The following is a 25,632-nucleotide window of genomic DNA, read 5'->3' as shown; positions in this document are numbered from 1 at the left end:
GGGGACAAGATCGGGCCTAACTCAGAGGAGAGCACAGAAAAAGGAAATAAGACAGGCAGTTGAAGATAAAACTGTTGGCCAGAGGAGATTAAACATATAATCAAAGTTTTATTGAAATTTCTTTGTATTATTTTAATGTTATTAATTTTGTGTTTAACTTTTACATTTTAGAAATGTTTTGATCTATACTTTGATTTTTAATGTTTAATGTATGTCAAACTTTAGCCCTAAGAATTTTAATATTGGGAGAAAAAGATTATAAAACAAATAAAAATGAGAAAAACTGCTCTGACTTTTTCTTCTTTCAGGTGTTAACTAATAGATTCTGAATTTTGTTTTATTCAACTCCTTTTCACTCAGCCGAAGTCCTTTAATTCTCTAGAAGACAAGAATTTGGGTATATTTTCAAAATAAAAGCTAAAGTTCTTTCTTACAGCGATCACGTGGCCTTCAAAGACGAGACACATTTTATGAAAATATATTAAAAACGCTTAACTACAGTTTTTTGATTACATTGACTTGTTTAAACAATATCATAATAATACTATAATTAAAAATAATTTTGGGCTTAAAGCTAGATTAGCAAAGACCGATGTTTACCTATAACGACTTTATTTTGAAAGGTAACTTTCCGGAAGCTCAGGTACGACAGGTGAACTCCGCAGTCACCGAAGCTTTGGCAGTTTTTTCCCCCAACATTTTCTGTTTTAGCTTGAGTTTAGGGGCCAGACGTTTAGATTAGAGACGCAATGATCCACTAACTTATTTAGGGGGGGAAATGTTTTCTTTTTCTGTGAGGTTCTGGTCCGTAACCTGACCTTTCCTGTCGCAAAGCGCGACGTTTTATTTTTTCCAAAGTCACAAAGTGAAAGTTGGCTTGGTCGTAATGGCTCATCGATATTTCTTTGCCTACTGTGTTTTTACCATTTGTCAAGGTAAGTTTATTTATTAATTAATTTTTTGTGGTGAAACGTTCATTTATACTTTTCTTTATCCCATTTGACCTTTTTGTGTAAATATGATTTATTTACCTGTTACAAGTTTATGGAACAATGAAAAATGACCATAAGTTTAGAGGAACCAACGTTTCTCCTTTATCCAGCTTGTTTGAGCCATATTGTTTATTATTATTAATAATAATTAATGTTGACTGTAGTTCATTTGTTTTGAGTAGATCTTGTTTTCCTCATTGTATAGCGGTGATCAGGGCCGTATCCAGAGTTTCAAAACTACCGAGGTCCACAAGCCATTGTTCCATGTACATTGATTAGAAAGTAGAGACCAAAATGAAGACCAAAACTCAAATAAAAATTAACCATTTATTCAAAACTGAAGTGTTTATGTAGTATGTGTGTAGTATGACATGTATGTTTTGTGTGTGCTGATGTAAATAAATCCATGGGCATCAGGATGAACCAGCCTCATCATGAAGACTCACTGAAATGACAGGAAATTGTGCGTCAACAACCGGGTTACTGATTGTATGCAAGATTTTGACATAAAGTTTACCTTTTTATCAAATGCTAGTGAAATTATCCTGTGTCCAGAAGCATCCCAGCGCACGAGAACTTTTTCGGGGTCAAGTGCTCAGTTTTTATGCACATGCATCATTGCAAGTCCTGACAAACTGTCATTTGTCATGCTGGATCGTAGCCAGGATTTCAGCCGTCTTAGTGCCGAGAATGGCCTCTCACATGAGCAGGTGGTCACTGGTAGTGTGAGGTAGATGGAGAGGATACAGTGGATGTTTGGGTAGAATTGTTGATCCATCTGATCTAATGTTTCTTTGGCTGTTGATGCCAGTTCTGTTGGAGGCTGGTTCTTTACCATCCATCTGTGAATCTCCTGGTTGATTGATTCTGGCTGAGGGAGGTCTTGTCTGTACCATGATACCATCAGTTCTTTTTTTTTTTCTTCAGTGAGTTTAGACAGGGCTGAAGGTACTAGGCATGTTGCAAGCATGGCTGGCTCAGAGTCCTCTGCGAACCTGGTGTTTAGTTGGCTTGTCTCTTGATCAATAAATGGATAAAAGAGATTGAGTCTGTAATGTTCCTCAACTGACTGTGAAGGTGTGTTCTCTCTTTTTATCTGTCTATTAATCACAGGCTTTTTTACCGGTGTAACTCCAATGAAGCTGGCAAGATTTCTGATTTGCCAAAAATTTCACTGAAGGCCTCCTCACTTCTTAGCATAGAAATGGGCTGTGCAACCAGTCTTGTCTCTTTGTATGCGGTCATCAGGTCTATATTTGGTGACTGTAGTGCTTTAGACACTGGCTGGATGAAGCCAAGAATTTTGTGTGCTGTGACAGCAGAGATGATTGTGTCAAAAGCCTCTATACGATGTCGCAGGCTGCTTGCTTTGCTGGAGTTTGAAGATGTCCCCAACTCTATTTCTATCAGTGCTGAGTGAACTTTAGTGAACTGATCCAAAAAAGCCTCCACTGACCTCCCTCTGGAACCCCAACGTGTGTCTTACATAAGTGGGATGCCTCCATTATTTCTTTTTGAACTTGCCTGTGTTTCTTTGCCGCCATGTGGTTGTTCTTGTAGTACGTTCTATACCTACTAATAGTGCATTTGATAAATATGGTTGTATTTTTTTCCAGTTAGTCCCGTCTTTATCAATTGCTACTTTCAAACTGTTACCTGTCTGTTCATTCATTAAATACTAATGTTTTTCCATCTTCTTCATGATATTTAATTTAAAATAATATTACTGTGTTTTATGAGCAAATCCTCTGTAATGTAGAGTAGTTGCAATTCTCCTATAGCTGTGGGTCAAAATGACAAAATTGTCTCAATTAAAATAACATTTATTAGTCGGCGTCATCGTCGTCTTCCTCCGCTTATCCAGGTCGCGGGGGCAGCATCCCAACTAGGGAGCTCCAGACCGTCCTCTCCCCGGCCTTCTCCACCAGCTCCTCCGGCAGGACCCCAAGGCGTTCCCGGACCAGATTGGAGATGTAAACTCTCCAACGTGTCCTGGGTCAACCCGGGGGCCTCCTGCCGGCAGGACATGCCCGAAACACCTCCTCAGGGAGGCGTCCAGGAGGCATCCTGACCAGATGCCCAGACCACCTCAACTGGCTCCTTTCAATCCGGAGGAGCAGCGGTTCTACTCCCGAGTCCCTTCCGAATGTCCGAGCTCCTCACCCTATCTCTAAGGCTGAGCCCAGCCACCCTACGGAGGAAACTCATTTCGGCCGCTTGTATCCACAATCTCGTTCTTTCGGTCATTACCCAAAGCTCGTGACCATAAGTGAGGATTGGGACGTAGATCGACCGGTAAATCGAGAGCCTGGCTTTCTGGCTCAGCTCCCTCTTCACCACAACAGATCGGCTCAGCGTCCGCATCACAGCAGATGCTGAACCAATCCGCCTGTCGATCTCCCGATCCCTCCTACCCTCACTCGTGAACAAGACCCCGAGATACTTAAACTCCTTCACTTGAGGTAGGACCTCTCCCCCAACCCGGAGTTGGCAAGCCACCCTTTTCCGGTCGAGAGCCATGGTCTCAGATTTGGAGGTGCTGATCCTCATCCCAGCCGCTTCACACTCGGTCGCAAACCTACCCAGCAAGAGCTGAAGGTCAGAGCTGGATGAAGCTAGGAGGACCACATTCCGCAAAAAACAGAGACGAGATTCTCCTGCCACCAAACTCGACACACTCCACACCATGGCTGCGCCTAGAAACTCTGTTCATAAAGGTAATGAACAGAACCGGTGACAAAGGGCAGCCCTGGCGGAGTCCAACCCTCACCGGGAACAGGTGTGACTTACTACCAGCTATGGGGACCAAACTCACGCTCCTCTGGTAAAGGGACTGAATGGCCCTTAACAGAAAGCCACCCACCCCATACTCCTGGAGCATCCCCCACAGGGTGCCCCTGGGGACGCGGTCATAAGCCTTCTCCAAATCCACAAAACACATGTGGATTGGTTGGGCAAACTTCCATGCCCCCTCCATCACCCATGCAAGGGTATAGAGCTGGTCCACAGTTCCACGGCCAGGACGAAAACCACATTGCTCCTCCTCAATTTGAGATTCAACTATCGATCAGACCCTCCTCTCCAGTACCTTGGAGTAGACCTTTCCAGGGAGGCTGAGGAGTGTGATCCCCTATAGTTGGAACACACCCTCAGGTCACCTTTCTTAAAGATGGGGACCACCACCCCGGTCTTCCACTCCACAGGAACTGCCCCCGATGACCACACAATGTTGCAGAGACGTGTCAACCATGGCAGCCCTACAACATCCATAGCCTTGAGATACCCAGGACGAACCTCATCCACCCCCGGCGCTCCGCCGCTGTGTAGTTTTTTGACTACCTCAGCAACTTCTGCCCCCGAGATTGGACAGTCCATCCCCAGGTCTCCTGGCTCTGGTTCCTCCTCGGAATGCGCATAGGTGGGATTGAGGAAATCCTCAAAGTATTCCTTCCACCGTCCGACTATAGCCTCAGTTGACGTCAGCAGCTCCCCATCCCCACTGTAAACAGTGTGAGCGAGTTGCTGCCTTCCTCTCCTGAGGCGCTGGACAGTTTGCCAGAATCTCTTTGGAGCTGATGGATAGTCTTTCTCCATGGCCTCACCAAACTCCTCCCACGCCCGAGATTTTGCCTCGGCAACCGCCACTGTTGCACCCCGCTTGGCTATCCGGTACCTGTCTGCTGCCTCCGGTGACCCACAGACCAGCCACGCCCTGTAGGCCTCCTTCTTCAGCCTGACGGCTCCCCGAACCTCTGGTGTCCACCAGCGGGTACGGGGGTTGCCACCACAACTGGCACCGGCCACCTTGCGACCACAGCTAGCAACAGCCGCCTCAACAATCGCAGAGTGGAACAAGGCCCACTCGGAGTCAATGTCCCCCACTGCTCTCGAGACGCGGTCAAAGTTCTGCCGGAGGTGGGAGTTGAAGACCGTCTTAACAGGTTCTTCTGCTAGGCGTTCCCAGCAGACCCTCACTATTCGTTTGGGTCTGCCAGATCTATGCGGCATCTTCCCCTGCCATCTGATCCAACTCACCACCAAGTGGTGATCAGTTGACCGCTCCGCTCCTCTCTTCACTCGGGTGTCCAAAACATATGACCGCAGGTCAGATGATACGACTACAAAGTCTATCATCGACCTGCGACCTAGGCTGCCCTGGTACCAAGTGTACCGATGGGCATCCTTATGTTCGAACATGGTGTTCGTTATGGCCAAACTGCGGCTTGCACAGAAGTCCAATAGCGAAACACCACTCGAGTTCAGATCAGGCGGGCCGTTCCTCCCAATCACACCCCTCCAGGTCAAGCTGTCATTTCCCACGTGAGCATTGAAGTCGCCCAGCAGGACAATGGAGTCCCCTGATGGAGCACTATCTAGCACTCGTCCCAGGGACTCCAAAAATGGTGGGTACTCTGAACTGATATTTGGCCCATAAGCACAAACAGCAGTCAGGACCCGTTCCCCGACCCAAAGGTGCAGGGAAGCTACCCTCTCGTCCTCCGGGGTAAACCCCAACACACAGGCAGAGAGTCTTGGAGCTAACAAAAAGCCAACCCCAGCCCTCCGCCTCTCGCCCGGAGCAACTCAAGCAAAGGAGAGTGTCCATCCCCTCTCAAGGACTTGGGTTCCAGAGCCAATGCTATGTGTCGAGGTGAGTCCGACTATATCTAGCCGGTACCGCTCAACCTCTGCCATAAGCTCCTGCTCCTTCCCCGCCAGCGAGGTGATGTTCCATGTCCCAAAAACAAGTTTTCTTGTCCGGGGATCGGACCGCCAAGGCTCCCGCCTCGGTCTGCCACCCGATCCACATTGCACCAGACCCTTCATGTTCCTCCTGCAGGTGGTGGGTCCACAGTTGGATGAGCCCATGTATCCGGTTTGGGCTGGGCCCGGCTGGGCCCCATGGGCGAAAGCCCGGCCACCAGGCGCTCACTCACGGACCCCAACCCCAGGCCTGGCTCCAGGGTGGGACCCCGGTAACCCTCCGGGCCGGGTACTCCGACTCTTTGACTTTACCTCCATGAAAGATCCTGTGAACCATTCTTTGTCTCACCCTTCACCTAAGACCAATTTGTCATGGGAGACCCTACCAGGGGCACAAAGCGCCCCAGACAACATAGCTCCTAGGATCATTAGGGCACTCAAACTCCTCCACCACGATAAGGTGACGGTTCAAGTATTAGTATTTTGATTAATATTATAGCCACATGTAATCTAGTAAATAAGCATCCTGTTGTTAATTTTAAACCCTTTTCCATTGTAAACATTTATGCATTAATAGTTTTTTTAAATGATACATGAATTAAAATGCTTTAATATTATATTTCATCTGTTTGTGATGTTATCATCTAGGTTACATTTTTTGATCATCATAACAAACATTTACTTGCAACATATTTATTCATCCTGACAGGCAGTTTACTTCCCTCTGCATCTAGTTACAGGACAATCTCCTAAATATGCTCTGCTGGGCCATGATGTCAACTTTGTGACCACCATTAAAACTGCCCCTGATGAAATTTTGTGGAAACATAATGGGAACAAAATGGTGGAGTTCAACGGCCAAATGCAGCAGCAGTACGGCTCCTTCAAAGGAAGGGTCACTCTCGACTGGCATTCTGCAAATGTGCACATCACCAACCTCAGATATGAAGACAGTGGACGTTATGACCTGGAAATATACACCAAAAACATACTGAAAAGCTCTCAATATGACCTGGAAGTTATTGGTAAGTTTTTGTATTTTCCTTTAGCACCGCTGATGCATGTTGTCGTTAGTTAGAGACTCGTGAATAGAAAGTGGCATTTCCATTATAGGTACAACAGGAAATGTGGAATATTTTATATTTCTCCTAAACGTTAAAGGTATAAATATGTGGCAGAGAGTTTACTGATATATCTGTAATGCAAGCATGGGAAAGTTTAAAGAGGACAAGCCCACAAATGACACACAAATTCATTTTTATGCAACTCTGTGTTAATTTAATTCCATTTTTGGTTCTTACACAAGAAAGATTTCTCTTTACCTTGCTGACAGTTTCGTTTGCCGACAGTTTCGTTTATCCGCGGGCAGCAAAGGGGCAGCCCTCTGCTGCCCGCGGATAAACGGAGTAGGAAGTGACGCCACCATCAGCGTCAGCTCTGAGGATGTTTTGCAGTCGGCAAACGAAACTGTCAGCAAGGTAAAGAGAAACCTTTTTCTGTGTTTTAAAAATAACCAAAAATGGAATTAGAAACTAGACAGTAAGAACATACCAAAGATGTTTAGTGTTAATTTGTTTTTTAAAGTTTGAGTTCAGCAAATTCCTCATCAAAGCATTTCCAGATAGTGTTTGTGTTGTAACGATATAATATTCTCTGATAATAAATCAGATCATCATATATGATAAGAACTTTGTCTGATCGGTTCTATTGGTATAGTTGCACTGGTGTCATAATGGGCTAAATGGTTACACAACATGCTCCAAACACAGTTTGGTTGTTTCTGTGACAATCACTATAAATCTCTCTTGAATCTTGAATATTTGATGGTGTTGCACCCAGGTGTAAAACTGTTATTGCATTTGCATGACGACACAGTTGGAAATGCTGTTGCCTCTTACCACGGAGGTTGCAGGTTCAAATCCTTTCTGCATGGAGTTGGCATGTTCACTGGCAACTTTGGTGTCCTCCCACAGATCAAAAACATACACGTTGGGGAACATTTAAGTTGTGTTGGATAAAAGTTTATCCAACATTAGTAAAAATAAATATGTTTTAGCAGAGATTTTAGGGAATGCACCTTAAAATAAAAAATAGTTGTAACTTCATTGATTGGTTTATTTGATGAAAGCATTACAAAATAATGAAGTTGGAACAATTTATGTATGTTTAAAGTGACAGTGTGTAGTTTCCCTGGCGATAGGGGGCTGTAGATACCCAAATCATTGCAAGCAAGCATTATTTTTGTGTTCAAGTAAGACCTTACCAACCGATGGTCATTGGAGTCAAAAATTCCTGGGAGTGCAGCCTCCAGCAAAATTACGGGAACATCAGATTCCCTTTCATCACTTGCAATGAGTGAAGGGGTAAATGTGTAAAACGTTTATTAATGCTGAACGTTATGTAACCATTTGTTACAAATCAGTAAATGCATTCTGTCCTCACGGGCTTCCGTGGAAGGATCCATGGCATCCAATAGAGCGTCACCCTGAGACTCGATATTTATGGTTTTATGTAATAAAACTGCCAATGTTTTTCAAAAACTGGGTATCTTTTAATTAATTTCCAACAACATTTCAATGAATATTTACAGAGATTAATGGTAAAAATTACACATTGTCACTGTAAATACAAGTTCGATCTATACTGAATACAGGAAGTTGTTGTACCTGAAAGGAGAAGTGAGATCATCTTAAAGTCTAACATGATTCTACTTTATGACTTTTTTACTTCATTGCCTCTGAAAATGAATATAGTCTGAGTTTGTAAAGGAGATCGACCGATGTGGTGTTTTCTTTTGCCAATGCCGATGTGTGCTGTTCATCACCGTTATCTAGATGTTTCCCTCCATTTGTATGCTAAAATATCACTAATAACAATAAATGCACAACATTTCTGGTTCTAAAGAGGCAAGTCAGCTGATGCCAATAAATAAAAAACTTGGTAAACATCAGCCTAAAATATAACAGTCTATTTGTTGTTTGTAGTTGTTGTGCATTTCAATCAGATTAAAACCTAAATCTCAGAGATGATGATCAAAATTGAAACAATTTAAACGGTAGTTTCCAAAAGGCCTCAAAGTTTTTGCTAATAGGCCTCGATCTTGGGTCTCAAACATATTTTGGCAACACTTTTCCTCTCATAATAGTTGCAGAGTCATGCCTGTTTTCTTTCAGTTGTTTCTCCAACATTGGCAGCCCAATGAAATTGAGTTCATGAATCATCATTTAAATGCTTCGTAGCCTGCGATGCTGTTTGTTTAGTGTTCTTAGAACTTTTTGAATTGTTTCTATGTTTCCTTTGGTGACTTATCTGAGTGTTTCTGCTTTCTCTAAACAGAGAGTCTTTATCTTTAATATGTAACCCATAAAAAGTCCTACGTTGATATCAGATCAAGACTTTGAGCTTCAGCAATCAGATGGTTTGATTTGGAAACTATAGATGTTATCTATTCGTAGTTTTATTGAGTCTAGAATTTGTACTAAAGTACAAATTTGGTATTTGATGTTTTTCAATCTATTAATGCCAGTTAAATTTTTTTTGTTTGTCACAATAAAATAGGAATTATTGGATGTACCTCTCTGTGTTCCTTCAGACAGCATTGCCAAGCCCACCATATCCTGTGAGATGAACGATGGAGGCAGCTCAGGTAAAACTGGAGGCGGAGCCACGCTGATGTGTTCTGCCGAGTCCAAACAATCTCAGTCCTTACTGGAGTTTGAGTGGAGCTCAGATGGTAACAAGCAGGTTGGGCCAAAGCTGATAATCCCTCTTGGAGACGTTCACGACAAGCAAGTGTACAACTGCACCGTTAGCAACCCCCTCACTACAGAATCTGCTACTTTCACTGCTAAGGAGTGCTACTCCGGTAAGACTTCATGTACAGAGTTGTCTTTTGACATTCAATTATGTTAGAAGTTCATTTGCAATTATTAACCATCATAGATTTAATGAATAATTTTTTTATTGTTTTATTCTCATTTTTTTACAGATAAAATCCTGTCAACTCCAGGGATTATTGGTATTTGTGTTGCATCTCTGATACTGATTTTAATAAGTGTTGTGGTCATCTACAAGTTGTATAAAGGTACAGTCACAAAATTATTACATTTACTTAAATAACAGATGAAAATCTAATGTGATATAAGAGGCAATGTGCTTTTATTTTGAAAGCTTCAGTTAACCTCGTCGTCTTCGTCTTCGTCTTCCTCCGCTTATCCGGGTCCGGGTCGCGGGGGCAGCATCCCAACTAGGGAGCTCCAGGCCGTCCTCTCCCCGGCCTTGTCCACCAGCTCCTCCGGCAGGACCCCAAGGCGTTCCCGGACCAGATTGGAGATGTAACCTCTCCAACGTGTCCTGGGTCGACCCGGGGGCCTTCTGCCGGCAGGACATGCCCGAAATACCTCCCCGGGGAGGCGTCCAGGGGGCATCCTGACCAGATGCCCAAACCACCTCAACTGGCTCCTTTCGATCCGGAGGAGCAGCGGTTCTACTCCGAGTCCCTCCCGAATGACCGAGCTCCTCACCCTATCTCTAAGGCTGATCCCGGCCACCCTACGGAGGAAACTCATTTCGGCCGCTTGTATCCGCGATCTCGTTCTTTCGGTCATTACCCAAAGCTCATGACCATAGGTGAGGATTGGGACGTAGATCGACCGGTAAATCGAGAGCCTGGCTTTCTGGCTCAGCTCCCTCTTCCATGACAGATCGGCTCAGCGTCCGCATCACTGCAGACGCCGAACCAATCCGCCTGTCGATCTCCCAATCCCTCCTACCCTCACTCGTGAACAAGACCCCGAGATACTTAAACTCCTCCACTTGAGGTAGGACCTCTCCCCCAACCCGGAGGTGGCAAGCCACCCTTTTCCGGTCGAGAACCATGGTCTCAGATTTGGAGGTGCTGATCCTCATCCCAGCCGCTTCACATTCGGCCGCGAACCTACCCAGCAAGAGCTGAAGGTCAGAGCTGGATGAAGCTAGGAGGACCACATCATCCGCAAAAAGCAGAGACGAGATTCTCCTGCCACCAAACTCGACACACTCCACACCACGGCTGCGTCTAGAAATTCTGTCCATAAAAATGATGAACAGAACCGGTGACAAAGGGCAGCCCTGGCGGAGTCCAACCCTCACTGGGAACAGGTCCGACTTACTACCGGCTATGCGGACCAAACTCACGCTCCTCTGGTAAAGGGACTGAATGGCCCTTAACAGAAAGCCACCCACCCCATACTCCTGGAGCGTCCCCCACAGGGTGCCCCTGGGGACACGGTCATAAGCCTTCTCCAAATCCACAAAGCACATGTGGATTGGTTGGGCAAACTCCCATGCCCCCTCCATCACCCTTGCAAGGGTATAGAGCTGGTCCACAGTTCCACGGCCAGGACGAAAACCACATTGCTCCTCCTCTATCTGAAATTCAACTATCGATCGGACCCTCCTCTCCAGTACCTTGGAGTAGACCTTTCCAGGGAGGCTGAGGAGTGTGATCCCCCTATAGTTGGAACACACCCTCAGGTCACCCTTCTTAAAGATGGGGACCACCACCCCGGTCTGCCACTCCCTAGGAACTGCCCCCGATGACCACGCAATGTTGTATAGACGTGTCAACCATGACAGCCCCACAACATCCATAGCCTTGAGATACCCAGGACGAACCTCATCCGCCCCCGGGGCTCCGCCGCTGTGTAGTTGTTTGACTACCTCAGCAACTTCTGCCCCCGAGATCGGACAGTCCATCCCCAGGCCTCCCAGCTCTGGTTCCTCCTCGGAATGCGCATTGGTGGGATTGAGGAGCTCCTCAAAGTATTCCTTCCACCGTCCGACTATAGCCTCAGTTGACGTCAGCAGCTCCCCATCCCCACTATAAACAGTGTGAGCGAGTTGCTGCCTTCCTCTCCTGAGGCGCCGGACAGTTTGCCAGAACCTCTTTGGAGCCGATCGATAGTCTTTCTCCATGGCCTCACCAAACTCCTCCCACGCCCGAGATTTTGCCTCGGCAACTGCCACTGCTGCACCCCGCTTGGCTATCCGGTACCTGTCTGCTGCCTCCGGAGACCCACAGACCAGCCACGCCCTGTAGGCCTCCTTCTTCAGCCTGACGGCTCCCCGAACCTCTGGTGTCCACCAGCGGGTACGGGGGTTGCCACCACGACTGGCACCGGCCACCTTACGACCACAGCTAGCAACAGCCGCCTCGACAATCGCAGAGTGGAACAAGGCCCACTCGGACTCAATGTCCCCCACTGCTCTCGGGACGTGGTCAAAGCTCTGCCGGAGGTGGGAGTTGAAGACCGTCTTGACAGGTTCTTCTGCCAGGCGTTCCCAGCAGACCCTCACTATGCGTTTGGGTCTGCCAGGTCTATGCGGCATGTTCCCTTGCCATCTGATCCAACTCACCACCAGGTGGTGATCAGTTGACAGCTCCGCCCCTCTCTTCACCCGGGTGTCCAAAACATACGGCCGCAGGTCAGATGATACGACTACAAAATCTATCATCGACCTGTGACCTAGGCTGCCCTGGTACCAAGTTAACCGGTGGGCATCCTTATGTTCGAACATGGTGTTCGTTATGGCCAAACTGCGGCTTGCACAGAAGTCCAATAACAAAACACCGCTCAGGTTAAGATTAGGTGGGCCGTTCCTCCCAATCACACCCCTCCAGGTCAAGCTGTCATTGCCCACGTGAGCGTTGAAGTCCCCCAGCAGGACAATGGAGTCCCCTGATGGAGCACTATCTAGCACTCGTCCCAGGGACTCCAAAAAGGGTGGGTACTCTGAACTGATATTTGGCCCATAAGCACAAACAACAGTCAGGACCCGTTCCCCGACCCGAAGGCGCAAGGAAGCTACCCTCTTGTCCCCCGGGGTAAACCCCAACACACAGGCAGAGAGTCTCGGGGCTAACAAAAAGCCAACCCCAGCCCTCCGCCTCTCACCCGGAGCAACTCCAGCAAAGTAGAGTGTCCAACCCCTCTCCAGGTCTCGGGTTCCAGAGCCAATGCAATGTGTCGAGGTGAGTCCGACTATATCTAGCCGGTACCGCTCACCCTCTGCCACAAGCTCCGGCTCCTTCCCCGCCAGCGAGGTGACGTTCCATGTCCCAAAAACTAGTTTTCTTGTCCGGGGATTGGACCGCCAAGGCTACCGCCTTGGTCTGCCACCCGATTCGCATTGCACCGGACCCTTCATGTTCCTCCTGCGGGTGGTGGGTCCACAGTTGGACGAGCCCATGTATCCGGTTCGGGCTGGGCCCGGCCGGGCCCCATGGGCGAAAGCCCGGCCACCAGGCGCTCGCTCACGGGCCCCAACCCCAGGCCTGGCTCCAGGGTGGGACCCCGGTAACCCTCCGGGCCGGGTACTCCGACTCTTCGTTTTAACCGCCATGAAAGATCCTTCGAACCGTTCTTTGTCTCACCCTTCACCTAAGACCAATTTGTCATGGGAGACCCTACCAGGGGCACTAAGTGCCCCAGACAACATAGCTCCTAGGATCATTAGGGCACTCAAACTCCTCCACCACGATAAGGTGACGGTTCAAGGAGGAGGCTCCAGTTAACCATTTACTCAATTAACAAAATGTCCCTTATTTCTTCTTAGTCGTTCAAGTTTAATGATAAAAAATATTTTAGTATTAATATTCAGAGGTGTATTAAAAGCTTTTATGCTTTATAATTAGACTCCAGCTTCAAACCATACGAAGTTAAATTATTTTGTTGTTTTCCTGATTTTCAATTTTAGGAAAATGTGAATGTATGACGAAAAGGGATGTGGAAAACCAGTCAGATCAGGACACAGCAGCTGGTAAGATACTTGGTCTCCATTGCTTTACCAGTTAACTCATATTGTGACTGTTTAATGTGGACTTAAATGATTTTGTCCCTTAGAAATCATCTTTTTTTTTAGTTGTTAAATAATTTTTATGTGTCATATCGGATGGTTTTTCAGGTTCAGATGAAGATCGTGAGGAAAAACAGGGTCTCATAGACCGAGCTCCCACGATGCCGTCACACCAGTCTCTTTGTCATTTAAACCAAAAGCCCACTCACAATGGTAAATCACTCCCAGTTTGATATTGTTGGCTTAAAAAAAAAAACGTTTATGAGCTATGGCAATTGTGCAATCTAGTTTTGATGGAAAAAGACAAAAAGTGATATTTATTTTTTTAAACAAAAATTTCAGCGTAAAGGCTTAAATATTTAAGACCAAAACTGTTTAAATGATAATAAAAATGCATGTTTTAGAGGAATATTAAGATTGCTCCGTAACAGCAAACCCAGAAGCAATCTTTCATTTAAAATTATTTAATTGTTTTATTTAATCATTTTAATTTCCTTTAGCTATTTAAACAACCACAGAGTTTTACAGTTGTTTATTTTGTCTTTCTTTTGTTTTTCAGACTCAGAGAAAACCATACAAGACCTGAGAACTCCATCGAACTCCAAAAAGCATACCCCAGGACATCTAGAGGACAAGAGAAAGTCAACAGCTCCTCCTGTGCCTGAAACGTCAGGGCTTGTTGGGGAACTTTCTATAAGACTCACAGCAAAAGAAAATGGAGTGACGCCCTCAGCGGCTGTGGAGAGAAATGCCCCTGAACCCGCAGCATCTGCAGAGGCTGATGTTACCTTACCTGGTTGTGACAAACAAAGTGAGTAGAATCACATCTTCCTGGAGGGTCAAGCAGACTTAAAGGGGACAAGCAGAGAAAAAAAGAGACATGTGCTGTTTTAAGTTATTTGACCAACAATTATGGCCACAAACATTCATATTCTTTAAGTTGATTTTTTCCTTAACCAGTTAACTAGCAGCCAGTGAAGTTTGAGGAGAAGCGGGATGATTTGGTCAGAAGCCGAGCACAGGCATTCTGAACCACCTGTAGACGGTTCAGGGAGGTATTGCTCAGACACGTGAAAAATGAGTTACAGGAGGAAGCACAAACAAGAGAACTGACATGAGAATCCAGGGTGGGAGCTGGGTCAAAGGTCACACCAAGATTCCTAACAGAGGGTTTAGTGTGAGAAGAAAGCTGACCATGAAAGTTTCTGACTTTGGGAACCAGCTTGTCTGAGGCACAGATGAAGATCTCAGTCTTATCTTCATTCAACTGTAGAAAGCAATGAAGATCATGAGGAAAAACAGGGTCTCATAGACCGAGCTCCCACGATGCTGTCACACCAGCCTCTTCGTCATTTAAACCAAAAGTCCACTCACAATGGTAAATCACTCCCAGTTTGACATTGTTGGTCTAAAAATATTTAGGAGCTACAGGTGAGAGTTTTGATGCAAAAAGACAAAATAATAAATAAAGATATATATTTTTTACTTTTGAGCAAATAATTAATAATTAATTAAAGATTTAAGTTCAGAAAATAAAAAATTATACCAAAAAAGTGTAAACGGTAAGAACAATCTATGTTTTAGAATTATATTAAGATTGTTCAGTAACAGTTTCTCTAATGCAGGAGCTACTTTTCACTCAAAGAAAGTACAGAAAAGCTAACGCCTTATGATTTATTCACGTTACTTTCCATGTGTGAATGTGCTTATTTTGTTAAAAATGCTATGCTTACTGTATAAACATGCATTGTGTTCACAAGTTGCTTTCTCTGTATTTCAATACATCAGTACTGTAAAAAAAAAATTTTTTAAGGGAAATAGACTCTTAAACCCAAACCAAGCAACTGCGGCTGCATTCAAAGTTGACAGAAACATCCGTAACGTCTCACTGCTTCTGACTCTGGTTTATTGTCCATTCTCATCCTTCTCGATCTCACAGCTGCATTTGACACCGTCTTTCATAGTCCTGTCCTCAGCAGACTGTCATCTATAGGTATCACTCACATTCCTCTTGCCTGCTTCACCTCCTACCTCTGCTGTCATACACAATTCGTTCAAGTGAAGTCATAAATCCAATCTCTTTCCTGTTTCTGCTGGTGTGCCCCAGGGCTCTGTCTTGGGGCCCCTTCTTTTAATCATTTACCTTCTCCCGCTAGGTCACATTTTCCGTAAATACAACATTCATTTTCATTGTTACGCAGATGACACCCAGCTCTACCTCTCAACCAAACCCTCAACTTTTCTCCCACCTTCCTCACTTACCCTCTGTCTCCAGGAAATCAATTCTTGGTTCACTTCCAACCTCCTCAAACAGAACAGTTCTAAAACTGACGTCCTCCTAGTAGACACACCTCATACTCTCTCCAAATCTAACAGTTTTCCCATCTCTCTTGATAACTCAGCAGTTACTCCCTCTCCTCATGTTAAGAGTCAGGGTGTCATCCTCGACATCACACTTCCTTTTCAATCTCACATCAACAATATTACCCGGTCTGCTTATTTTCACTTGCGTAACATTTCCTGTCTCCATCCATCACTTACTTCTCACACCACAGCCATCCTTGTTCACAGCCTCGTCACATCCAGGATTGATTATTTCAACTCACTTCTCTTTGGTCACCCCAGCAAATCCCTCCACAAACTGCAGCTTCTCCAGAATGCTGCAGCACATGTCATCACCAGGACTCTCATCATCTCATCACATCACCCCCATCCTGCAACAACTTAATTGGCTGCCCATTAAACAAACAATCAGCTTCAAAATTCTGCTTATCACATTCAAAGCTCTCCATAACCTGGCTCCATCCTACATATCCGATCTCATTCACATCATCACTCCTGTCCGTGCTGTTCGTTCCTCTTCTGCTCCTCAACTCTCGGCTCCCCCTGCTCGCCTTGTCACTTTGGGGAGTAGAGCATTCAGCCGCTCTGCTCCCCACCTCTAGAATTCTCTTCCCCCGATCTACGCACCACTGTGTCTCTCTCTCCCACTTTTTAAATCAAAACTCAAAACCCACCTCTTCACACAAGCTTTTACCACATAGTTTTAAACACATAGTTTTTGTTTAATTTTAGCATCTTAGTATTATTATATATTTCTGTACTGTGTTTATCTTGTTTTATTTATTTATTTATTTATTTCTCCCCATTGTTGTAAAGTGTCCTTGGGTGTCCCGAAAGGCGCTGCTAAATAAAATGTATTATTGTTATTATTATAATCCATGCTGCAACCCAAGCAATTAATCCCTGTATTTACAGTAGTACGCGTTTGCTGGAAGAATTGTACATTAATTAGATTTTTATTTTACTTCCACAACAAGCAAATTTTAGGTTAGATATTACAGGAAACTGGGACGGCTTTCCATTATATTTGAAAGCCGTCACTCGTTAATTACATTTTTGAAATTAGACAGAATGGCTCGCTGACTGCTTCCAGGCGAGCGACTTTCACGTGTACCGTGAGCTACCGGTAGCTTGCAAGCATTGTGTTGGAGACACCTGCTCTGATGTAAATCTGGAAGCAGTCTTTCCTTTTAAAAATACAAAATAGTTAGATTTTATCACAGATTGTCTGTTTTACAGTGATTCTTTTTTTGGGTGAGGGTGGGGGGTGGGGTTAGGGTTAGGATTAGACCAGAGAACTCCACAGTTACAGTCTGTGCCTGAAAAGCCTCCCCGATCTCAGGATCTTACATCAAATAAAGCAGAAGCTGATGAAGATGAGCACAGGGAAGCTGTAGGAAAAAAATGCTTCAGTGTACAGCCCTACAGATTCTGTGATTGCAGAACAAAGTGAGTAAAGCAGGATTAAATGCACTCTCCAGACTATAAAAAGGGGAAACGATTCTCTATGCTTTTCTGTGTCGAAGCATAAAGTGATCCCTCACGTTCTCATAAAAAAATAAATAAAAAACAGCCACCTTGGGCATACTTCATTTACGACCCGTTACAGGCTGCTGTTGTTGTTAAATGAATGCCTGAGGCCATTTCTAACAGAAACTCTGAGCTGAAGAAAGAATTCATCTGAAAATGCTTGTTTGACCAGTCTGGGTGCAACACTGTTTTTGTTCAGGTGTATAGATGTAAATCTGCTTCAGACTGGCTAATCTCGTCTTCATCTGAGGTATTTGAGGTTCTTGCAGGTGGAAATATTGAGGTTCAGTCAATGACTGTGTATAAGTAATGACTAAACCCTCTGTGCTGTCACTCGTAGATTTCTGAAGAGCTGAATTAAAGCCCAATGGGTGGTCCCCACCACCACCATCTTTGTCGAGTTGTGCGTCTCTTCACTGCCAAAAAAACTAAAAATGGAGCTGAAAGTGGGACTATATATGTGGCAGCAGATAATTCAAACCGAACAAACTCTGAGACGATGTAGTTACAAAACATTTTTTGCCAGAAAACTGCGGTTGAATGACTCCGCTACTCCCAGCCTTCTAGGCTGTAACGCTTTCAACGTGAGATTGAGGCTGAGGCCTTCCCTGGAATAAGCAGGAGGCAGTGTTTCCCCTAGAAATATTTACAGCCTTGGTGCAAGTTGTGAGAGCGGGTGGTATCGTTTGCTTCGTTGCATTGTCCGCAAGAGCGGTGGAGGTGGGGTGCGCGCGGACAAGTTGCTACGATGCGTTGTCCATGGGGAGGTTAGGATTTTGTTATTTAGTTATTTTCATCAAATTTATAGAAATTTCATTTACCTGTATTTTAGGTTCAGAAGAGAGGAGGATCGAATCATCTGCTTCCTCTTCATCTGGAAAATGTCATGACCTCCCAACTAATGAACAAGGTGATGAAAACAAGTCTGGAGAAACTGGGAACAAAGATCCAGAGCCTGATCCTGCACACTCTGAGACAAGTGATTATGGTGAGTTCAGTCTGTTGCTGCCGTTGTGTCCTTGGGCAAGACACTTAACCCCCCTTGCCGGCTGGTGGTGGTCTGAGGGACTGGTGGTGCCAGTGTTTGGCAGCCTGGGCTCTACCAGTGTGCCCCAGGGCAGGGATTTTGTAGCCGTGGCACAGTTCCACGCCTGCGTGTCTGTAGGGGTAACACTGGGGAGGGAAAGCTGCTAGTGCTAGTAAGCTCTGATGGCTCATCTGCTACCTGTCAATAAAAGGACACACCCCCTAAGTATTCATAATTTCAAGCTTTAATTACTTCTAAACGGATAAGTTACAAAACATCCACCCTTTTGGATAAATAGGTGTTTGTAACTGCATGTTTTTTGTCCTGGATCCTCTTTAGTTTCTGCTGGGAGTGAAGGTTTCTACCTGGTTTGCTATTTTAATCAAAAACATAAAGCTGACAGTTCATACTGTAAGAGATCCCACAAAACCAGTGTGGACATGTTCAGGCAACAACCAACTTTCCTTCACATGCTGATGCTGCTCCTTTTCATACAGATTTGATAATCAAGTTTAAAGTCGTTTGTTGTGATTTGTTTCCCCAAACACTGTTTATCTCAAGCTTCCACTTGTTTTCACATTATGGGTTATATCTAACAAATGTTGAATTTTTTTAAACAAGGCATTAAATCTACATTTGCATTTTATAATTAAAATCCTCATTTTTTTTTTAATTTCATCACTTTTTCTCTTTAGCTGCAGGTCTAGAGGACAAGAGAAAGTCAATAGCTCCTCCTGTGCCTGAAATGTCAGAGCTTGTTAGGGAACTTTCTATAAGACTCACAGCAAAAGAAAATGGAGTGACGCCCTCTGCGGCTGTGGAGGGAAAAGCCTCTGAACCCGCAGCATCTGCAGAGGCTGATGTTACTTTACCTGGTTGTGACAAAATGAGTAGAATCACATCTTCCTGGAGGGTCAAGCAGACTTAAAGGGGACAAGCAGAGAAAAAAAGAGACATGTGCTGTTTTAAGTTATTTGACCAACAATTATGGCCACAAACATTCATATTCTTTAAGTTGATGTTTCCTTAACCAGTTAACTAGCAGCCAGTGAAGTTTGAGAAGAAGCGGGGTGATTTGGTCAGAAGCCGAGCACAGGCATTCTGAACCACCTGTAGACAGTTCAGGGAGGTTCTGCTCAGACACGTGAAAAACGAGTTACAGGAGTGTAAGCGTGAGAGATTTCCTCACTTTCATATTAATGTTTGTGACGTAACTAAGTAGGCAGAGTGAATCCATCTGTCTCAAACCCAAATGGAATATACTTTGAATAACAAGCTCCAATTACAATAGAAGAGACCGTCTTTTATTGTCATTTGTACACAAAAGTACTACAGAATTCAGGATTTTTCAACCAAGCCACCTTGTACCACAAACGATTAAAGCATAAATGGGTAGGAAAACATGATAAAATATGATAAAACACATTAAAAAAGATGCGAATGTACATTTTCTGGATAAAATCACAATAAGCATGAATAAATATAATTAGGAACTGGGATCCTCGAGCTGCCGCAACTGTGAGCACCACCACCACCATGGGGCGAGTAAAATGTATTAGTTTTACTAACAAAAGCAATTGTTTGTTTTGATGATAAGATCAGGAAATGTTGACTCAAGTGCACGGTTATCAGTCTGGTAAGAAAAATAGAACGTCTCAAGTTATTTTCAACAAAATTATAGAATTTTTTTTACCTGTATTTTAGGTTCAGAAGAGAGGAGGATCGAATCATCTGCTTCCTCTTCATCTGGAAAATGTCATGACCTCCCAACAAATGAACAAGCTGATGAAAACAAGTCTGGAGAAACTGGGAACAAAGATCCAGAGCCTGATCCTGCACACTCTAAGACAAGTGATAATGGTGAGTTCAGTCTGTCGCTGCCGTTGTGTCCTTGGGCAAGACACTTAACCCCCCCTTGCCTGCTGGTGGTTGTCTGAGGGACCGGTGGCTCCAGTGTTTGGAAACCTGGCCTGTGTCGTTGCGCCCCAGGGCAGCTTTGCCTACAGTGCAGCTCATCCACCAGGGAGTGAATGTGTGTGTGAATGGGTGAATGACTGATTGTGTTGTAAAGAGCCTTGGGGAGTTCCAGGACTCTAGAAGGTGCTATATCAAAAGCAGGCCATTTGAAATTTAGCTGGTGCATTATGATGTCACAATGCTATTGTGATCCTGTTAGTGTGTATTTGTTAGTGGCTTCGCCCTCTCGGTCTGCCAGGCAGCAGCATTTGTTGCCTGGCATGAAGTGTGGGTCGAGTAAGTTTCTTGTAAGGGTTGAATTGCTCTTTGAGTTAATTTTTCCTATCGGCAGCCATCATCTCCATGGAGACGTGATTCATCAGAATACCGTTAAACCGACTGATTCTTAAATTCTGCTTTTTAATCCCATTCTTAAGAATTGCTTATTGGCAATGTTTAGAGAAGTCGATTAAACAATTTTTATATAGCACCTGTCACAATAAAAATCACAAAGTGCTTTACAAGAATAATATATATATATATATATATATATATATATATATATATATATATATATATATATATATATATATATATATACACACACACACACATATATATATATATATATATATATATATATATATATATATATATATATATATATATATAATAATTATTATTATTATATTATATTTATTTTAAAGACCACAGTAGAAAATAAGAGAAAAAAAGGAACGAGTTAAGATTAAATATGTGAAAAAGTACGAATAAGAAAAGCATCAACACAGGATCCTAAAGAAGACAGAATTGGTAGAAACGGCAGCATGAGAAGAAGCTAGTGAGGAAGAAGAGGATGAATTGAAGGTCACACAGAAGCCAGCCTGAACAGGTGAGTTTTTCAGCTGCTTTTTAAAGGAGACCACTGAGTCCACTGCAGGCTCAAGGAGAGAGAGCTCCAGATTCTGGGGGCCACAGCAGCAAGTGATCTGTTATTTGGTCTTTAGCCTGGTGCGCTGCACAAGTAGACTTTGATCACTGGACCTCAGGGACCTGCTGAAATTTTTTCCCCCTATATTTTAGATTCAGATAAGAAAATGATTGATTCATCTCTTTCCGCTCCATCTGGAAAGTCTTCTCACACTCATCCAACAAAGAAAGAAGCTGATGAAGACGAGCCTGGAGAAACTGGGGAGAACAAAGGTCCACAGCCTGATCCTGCAGTCTCTAAGACAAGTGATCCTGGTGAGTTAAGATGATCTGCTTATTTAAAATAGGTGTTCTCAAACCCCTTTTCTATAATCAAATAAATCTTCTAAATTCAGTGTCTGAAAAACACAGATAGCATGGGTTTATTTTACAGACCTTTTCTTTCTTGTGTTTCAGGTTTAGAGGAGAATGGAGCCAAGAGTAAGTCAATATCTCCTCCTCCTGTGCCTCAGAAGTCTACTCCGCCACAATCTAGACCCCACTAATGCAGGAGTGAGGGGACTCAAAAATGTCCAGTTAGCCAGTAGCTCCCAGATGATTGACATCAACCTGCTAGCCCAGGGGAAAGGGGTTTAGCTGGAGAATAAAGGGACACCAGCCTCCAACCAGAGGGAACCCAATGAGGAATGCCAAGCCAGGATCCCCCAGACCAGAACACAGCATCACTGCCCCAACACAGTCCAGCAACGGGCAAGGCTGCCCTGTTACCCTTGGGCACACCCCTACATCACCAGATCTCCAGAGAAGGTTCCCGAGCATGACAGGGCAGCCACCCACCCCATTGCAGGAGGGTGGCAGCTGGGTGGCTTGTCACCCCCACCCTGGCAATGATGCTGCCAGTGTCAACTGCAGGCCCTCTGCCCACATTGTCCTCCTGCCCCAGACCCAGTTATGCTAACTGCCTGCAACCCCAGGGCCCCACTTCCATAAAAAAATATGGCACACATCAGAGCAACTGCATCCCCAGGCAATGCAACACTGTGGGTATGGCTTCATTTCATAACGTTTTCCTTTTCTTCTCTTTGTCCCTGTTCAGAGGACATGGGGATAGATTCATCTCGTTCCTCTGCACCTGAAAACCCTCTTCAGACTCGTGATTTCCCAACAAATACACAAGCTGCTGAAGACAAGCCCGGAGAAACTGGAGATGATCCTGCAGAATCTGGGACAGGTGGTACTAGTGAGTTAAGATGAGCTCAAACTTTGTTTAAAATCTTTTTTTAACTATTTATTGGTGTTCTATTTTTCTGTGTTAATAACCCTTTTTAATTTAAAATAAGTGTACATTTCCATATATTTACTTTATGTGCGTATGTACCTTCTTTTCTATTTAGACTAAACCAGCTTTTCTTTTGTGGCTTTTTGAAGCAAGCTGTGTATTTTTAGTTAGTGTAGTATTCTCTTATCTTTATAGTTTATGCTATTGTGTTGAACTTGGTACCTCTGAGGATCTGTTTGGGTGGAGCTTTGACCGTTACTAGATCACTGATTGTGTTTTCCAGTGTTGTAAAGGAGCCTGTTAGAGCCGCCTGTAAATCTGTGGATGTTTATTTGTATTTATTTATTTATTCTTTCTGTCTTTAAAGGTTTAGATAAGTTAAATCAAATATCAGAAAATGATCTGGATCCAAACCAGAACTTGTTGTTCCTCTCCAGTTTGATCTGATTCTTCTCAGCTGTTCTGACATGTTGCACATCTCAACTTGTGGACTTTGCACAAGGCCTCCTCTCTTCTGTGTTATTTTATGTTGTTCACTCTGCTTGTTTACCTGGTTTATTGTTGTTTTAGTCACATGTGTTCTTCTGATTTTGCTTCTTTGCACAATAAAACACGTATTCTTTAACACTCATCACTTTATACAAATGGAAGGCAATAACAATAGAGAATACATTGTAGAACTGATGCGTAGCTATTTTGTCCAGAATCCCAGAAAGACTCAGATTAGATTATGTGCCTCTAATAATAGTAAATGACACATTGTGCAGCTGGCTCTGCATCAGCAGTTTCTTTTATTTATTCATGACATTTTTTATTTCCCTTATCAGAAACGAAAAGCACTGAACCGGCAGCAGCAGGAATGGTCAGCATTTCTCAGTTTTGACAAGTTAAACTATATTTACTCAAACACACGTCACAACCAGGAAGGAAATCTTAATGAGATTAACTTTAATGCACTCTGTTGCTTTGTTTGGAAAGGAGTTTTTTTTATATATATATAATTTTTTTTGGTGTTTGCTCACTCCTAAACCTCCATGCAGTTGGGATTTATTTTAAGACAGAAATTTTCATCATTTTTGCAGCTTCCTGGATGATGAGTTTAAGATGTTTTGCTTTCTGTTTTAGATCCTGGTGAGAAGGAGAATGTGGCAACATCTGAAGATGATGCCCCATCACAAAAACCTGAAGCGAAACCATGCTCACATTTGGGATCAGAAACGCCTCCAGGTACAAAAGGAGAAACCAGCTCTGATCAGGCTGCTGGAGATGTGCCACAGCCCCCTCTCACCACAACTAACCCAGCACAGGAGGCCTTACAAGGAGGCAACCAGGCTCTTGAAGCAGAAACACCAGATGGCCATAGAGAACTGGATCATCCTCCTGACACCGCTGTAGTGACTCGGAGCTCCTCAGTATCAGAATCAGTCAACAGTAACACAGAAACTTCACTAAAGCCGCCTGATGTTGAAAAGAAAGACCCAGATCTCAACGGTGAGATCAGACTAAACTCAGAGGGTAGCGGAGCACAGAAAAAATAGATAAAACTGTTAACGAGAGTTCGTCCAGGAGACAAACCATGTAATGAAAGCTTTAGAGAGAAGAAGAAAAGTGAAACTCCTGAATAGGCCTTCATACAAATGAACACGAGAGAAAAGCTAAGAAGAGAGCAGATGACAGACGACATAAGTTCAAGGTAAAGTTCTAAAGAATGAGGAGGAGCTTCAGTCTGAGATAAAAGTCTTCTGAAAACATGGGTGGTTCATCAGTCGCTGGCCTTTCTCCTTTCTCAGAAAACAGGTAGGATTTAAAGTATTAATATGAAAAACAGCCAATAAAGCAGCAGCTAGTCACGGTTTACCGTTTCTGTTCAGAGACTCTGAGAACTAAAGTTGTATTTGATTTTCTAAGCATCTCTTCAGTCCTGCTTGTTTATTTTTTATCTGTTTTTTATACAAATACATGTTTTATTATCTATTCTAACATACCTATAGAGATCCACGTGTATTCTTCTATTATATGAGTTTTACCATTAAATTTTAGAACATTACATCAGACTTAAGAGATTTTAAGCCTTATGCTTAAAAAATAAGGTTTTGAAAGTGTTTCTAACTGTCGTTGTAATATTTTGTTTTTAGTTGCACTGAAACATAATAAAGCATGCAAATGTTAATCATTTGATCTGTTTGAGTTTTCTGTGCAAAAGCTGTACTATATTGGTTTTTAAGAAAATACATTTTGAGTCAACTATTATGTGGATCTCTTGTTTTGTGATTTCATACAAAAACACTCCCATTAATATTTGCGATGTTGAATTTTATAAGTTCTGCATGATTTTAACTGCTGATTTTAAAACTACTAAATAACGTTTTACTTTAGATTTAGTAGTTTGAATAAAAGCAGATAATAAAATAAAAAAAAAGAAGTAAATGTGTTAAAATATCTTGTGCTGAATTTGTTAGGATTTGTACTTTTTAATAAATTGAGGTAAATAATTAAGTTTGGGTTCAGCCATATTTCTTACAATGTTTTGGCAACCTTTGAACTAAAAGGAGAAGAAGAAGAAAAGATCATTTCTATAGCACCTCTCAAGCACGAGGCGCTTTACAAAAACAAAAAATGTAAAAATATAAAAAAGAAATTAGAAAATGTTTAAAACTATATTTTAAATGAGCAAAAAAATTGACAATTGTGATTAAAAATTTAAAGAAAGAGAGAGAGTGAACAGTAAAGAGGGAAATCAGTGGATCCTGAGGAAGGTGGAATAGGTGGGGAGAGCAGAATAAAGAGAGAGTGGTGAAGAAGGTCATACAAAAGCCAGCTTGAACAGGTGAGTCTTCAGCTGCTTTTTGAAGGAGACCACTGAGTCCACTGATCTCAGGCTCAGGGGGAGAGAGTTCCAGAGTCTGGGGGCCACAGCAGCAAATGATCTGTCACCTTTGGTCTTTAGCCTGGTGCTGCACAACCAGTAGGCTTTGATCACTGGACCTCAGGGACCTGCTGGGGGTGTAGGGACTAAGAAGATCACCAATGTAAGA

At 43.5% G+C, this 25,632-nt stretch overlaps 1 protein-coding gene across 6 annotated transcripts; it reads left to right on the top strand.

The window, feature by feature from the left end:
* The first annotated feature begins 546 nt into the window (after positions 1 to 546).
* Positions 547 to 24,767, top strand: LOC107389926 (dentin matrix acidic phosphoprotein 1). 6 transcript variants are annotated; one of them, XM_054746861.2, is made up of 14 exons: positions 547 to 935; positions 6,431 to 6,721; positions 9,289 to 9,561; positions 9,685 to 9,780; positions 13,434 to 13,496; positions 13,641 to 13,745; positions 14,092 to 14,343; positions 18,238 to 18,393; positions 20,137 to 20,292; positions 21,472 to 21,633; positions 21,775 to 21,798; positions 22,415 to 22,558; positions 23,425 to 23,459; positions 23,723 to 24,767. In XM_054746861.2, exons 1-14 carry the CDS (start codon positions 887 to 889, stop codon positions 23,990 to 23,992), a joined length of 2,076 nt encoding a protein of 691 aa, XP_054602836.1. In that variant the 5' UTR covers positions 547 to 886; the 3' UTR covers positions 23,993 to 24,767. The 6 variants fall into 6 exon arrangements, with proteins under 6 accessions (XP_054602836.1, XP_054602837.1, XP_070400555.1 ...); XM_054746862.2 differs by having other exon boundaries at positions 548 to 935; positions 22,415 to 22,549; XM_015966343.3 differs by lacking the exon at positions 23,425 to 23,459 and having other exon boundaries at positions 557 to 935; positions 22,415 to 22,549.
* The last annotated feature ends 865 nt before the right edge of the window (positions 24,768 to 25,632 follow it).

Source organism: Nothobranchius furzeri, chromosome 14, assembly GCF_043380555.1.
Source record: "Nothobranchius furzeri strain GRZ-AD chromosome 14, NfurGRZ-RIMD1, whole genome shotgun sequence".
In the NCBI taxonomy this organism is placed as follows: Eukaryota; Metazoa; Chordata; class Actinopteri; order Cyprinodontiformes; family Nothobranchiidae; genus Nothobranchius; species Nothobranchius furzeri.
The sequence above is the reverse complement of the archived record's forward strand: the minus strand, read 5'-3'. Positions and strand labels throughout refer to the sequence as shown.

What these genes read in the sequence shown, in the direction of transcription:
- LOC107389926 (XM_015966342.3), top strand. Translation starts at nt 887, where the DNA reads ATGGCTCATCGATATTTCTTTGCCTACTGTGTTTTTACCATTTGTCAA. An exon ending in TGCTAAGGAGTGCTACTCCG is followed by an intron (nt 9,562 to 9,684) that starts GTAAGACTTCAT and finishes ATTTTTTTACAG; the next exon opens with ATAAAATCCTGTCAACTCCA. An exon ending in ACCTGGTTGTGACAAACAAA is followed by an intron (nt 14,344 to 18,237) that starts GTGAGTAGAATC and finishes CCTGTATTTTAG; the next exon opens with GTTCAGAAGAGAGGAGGATC.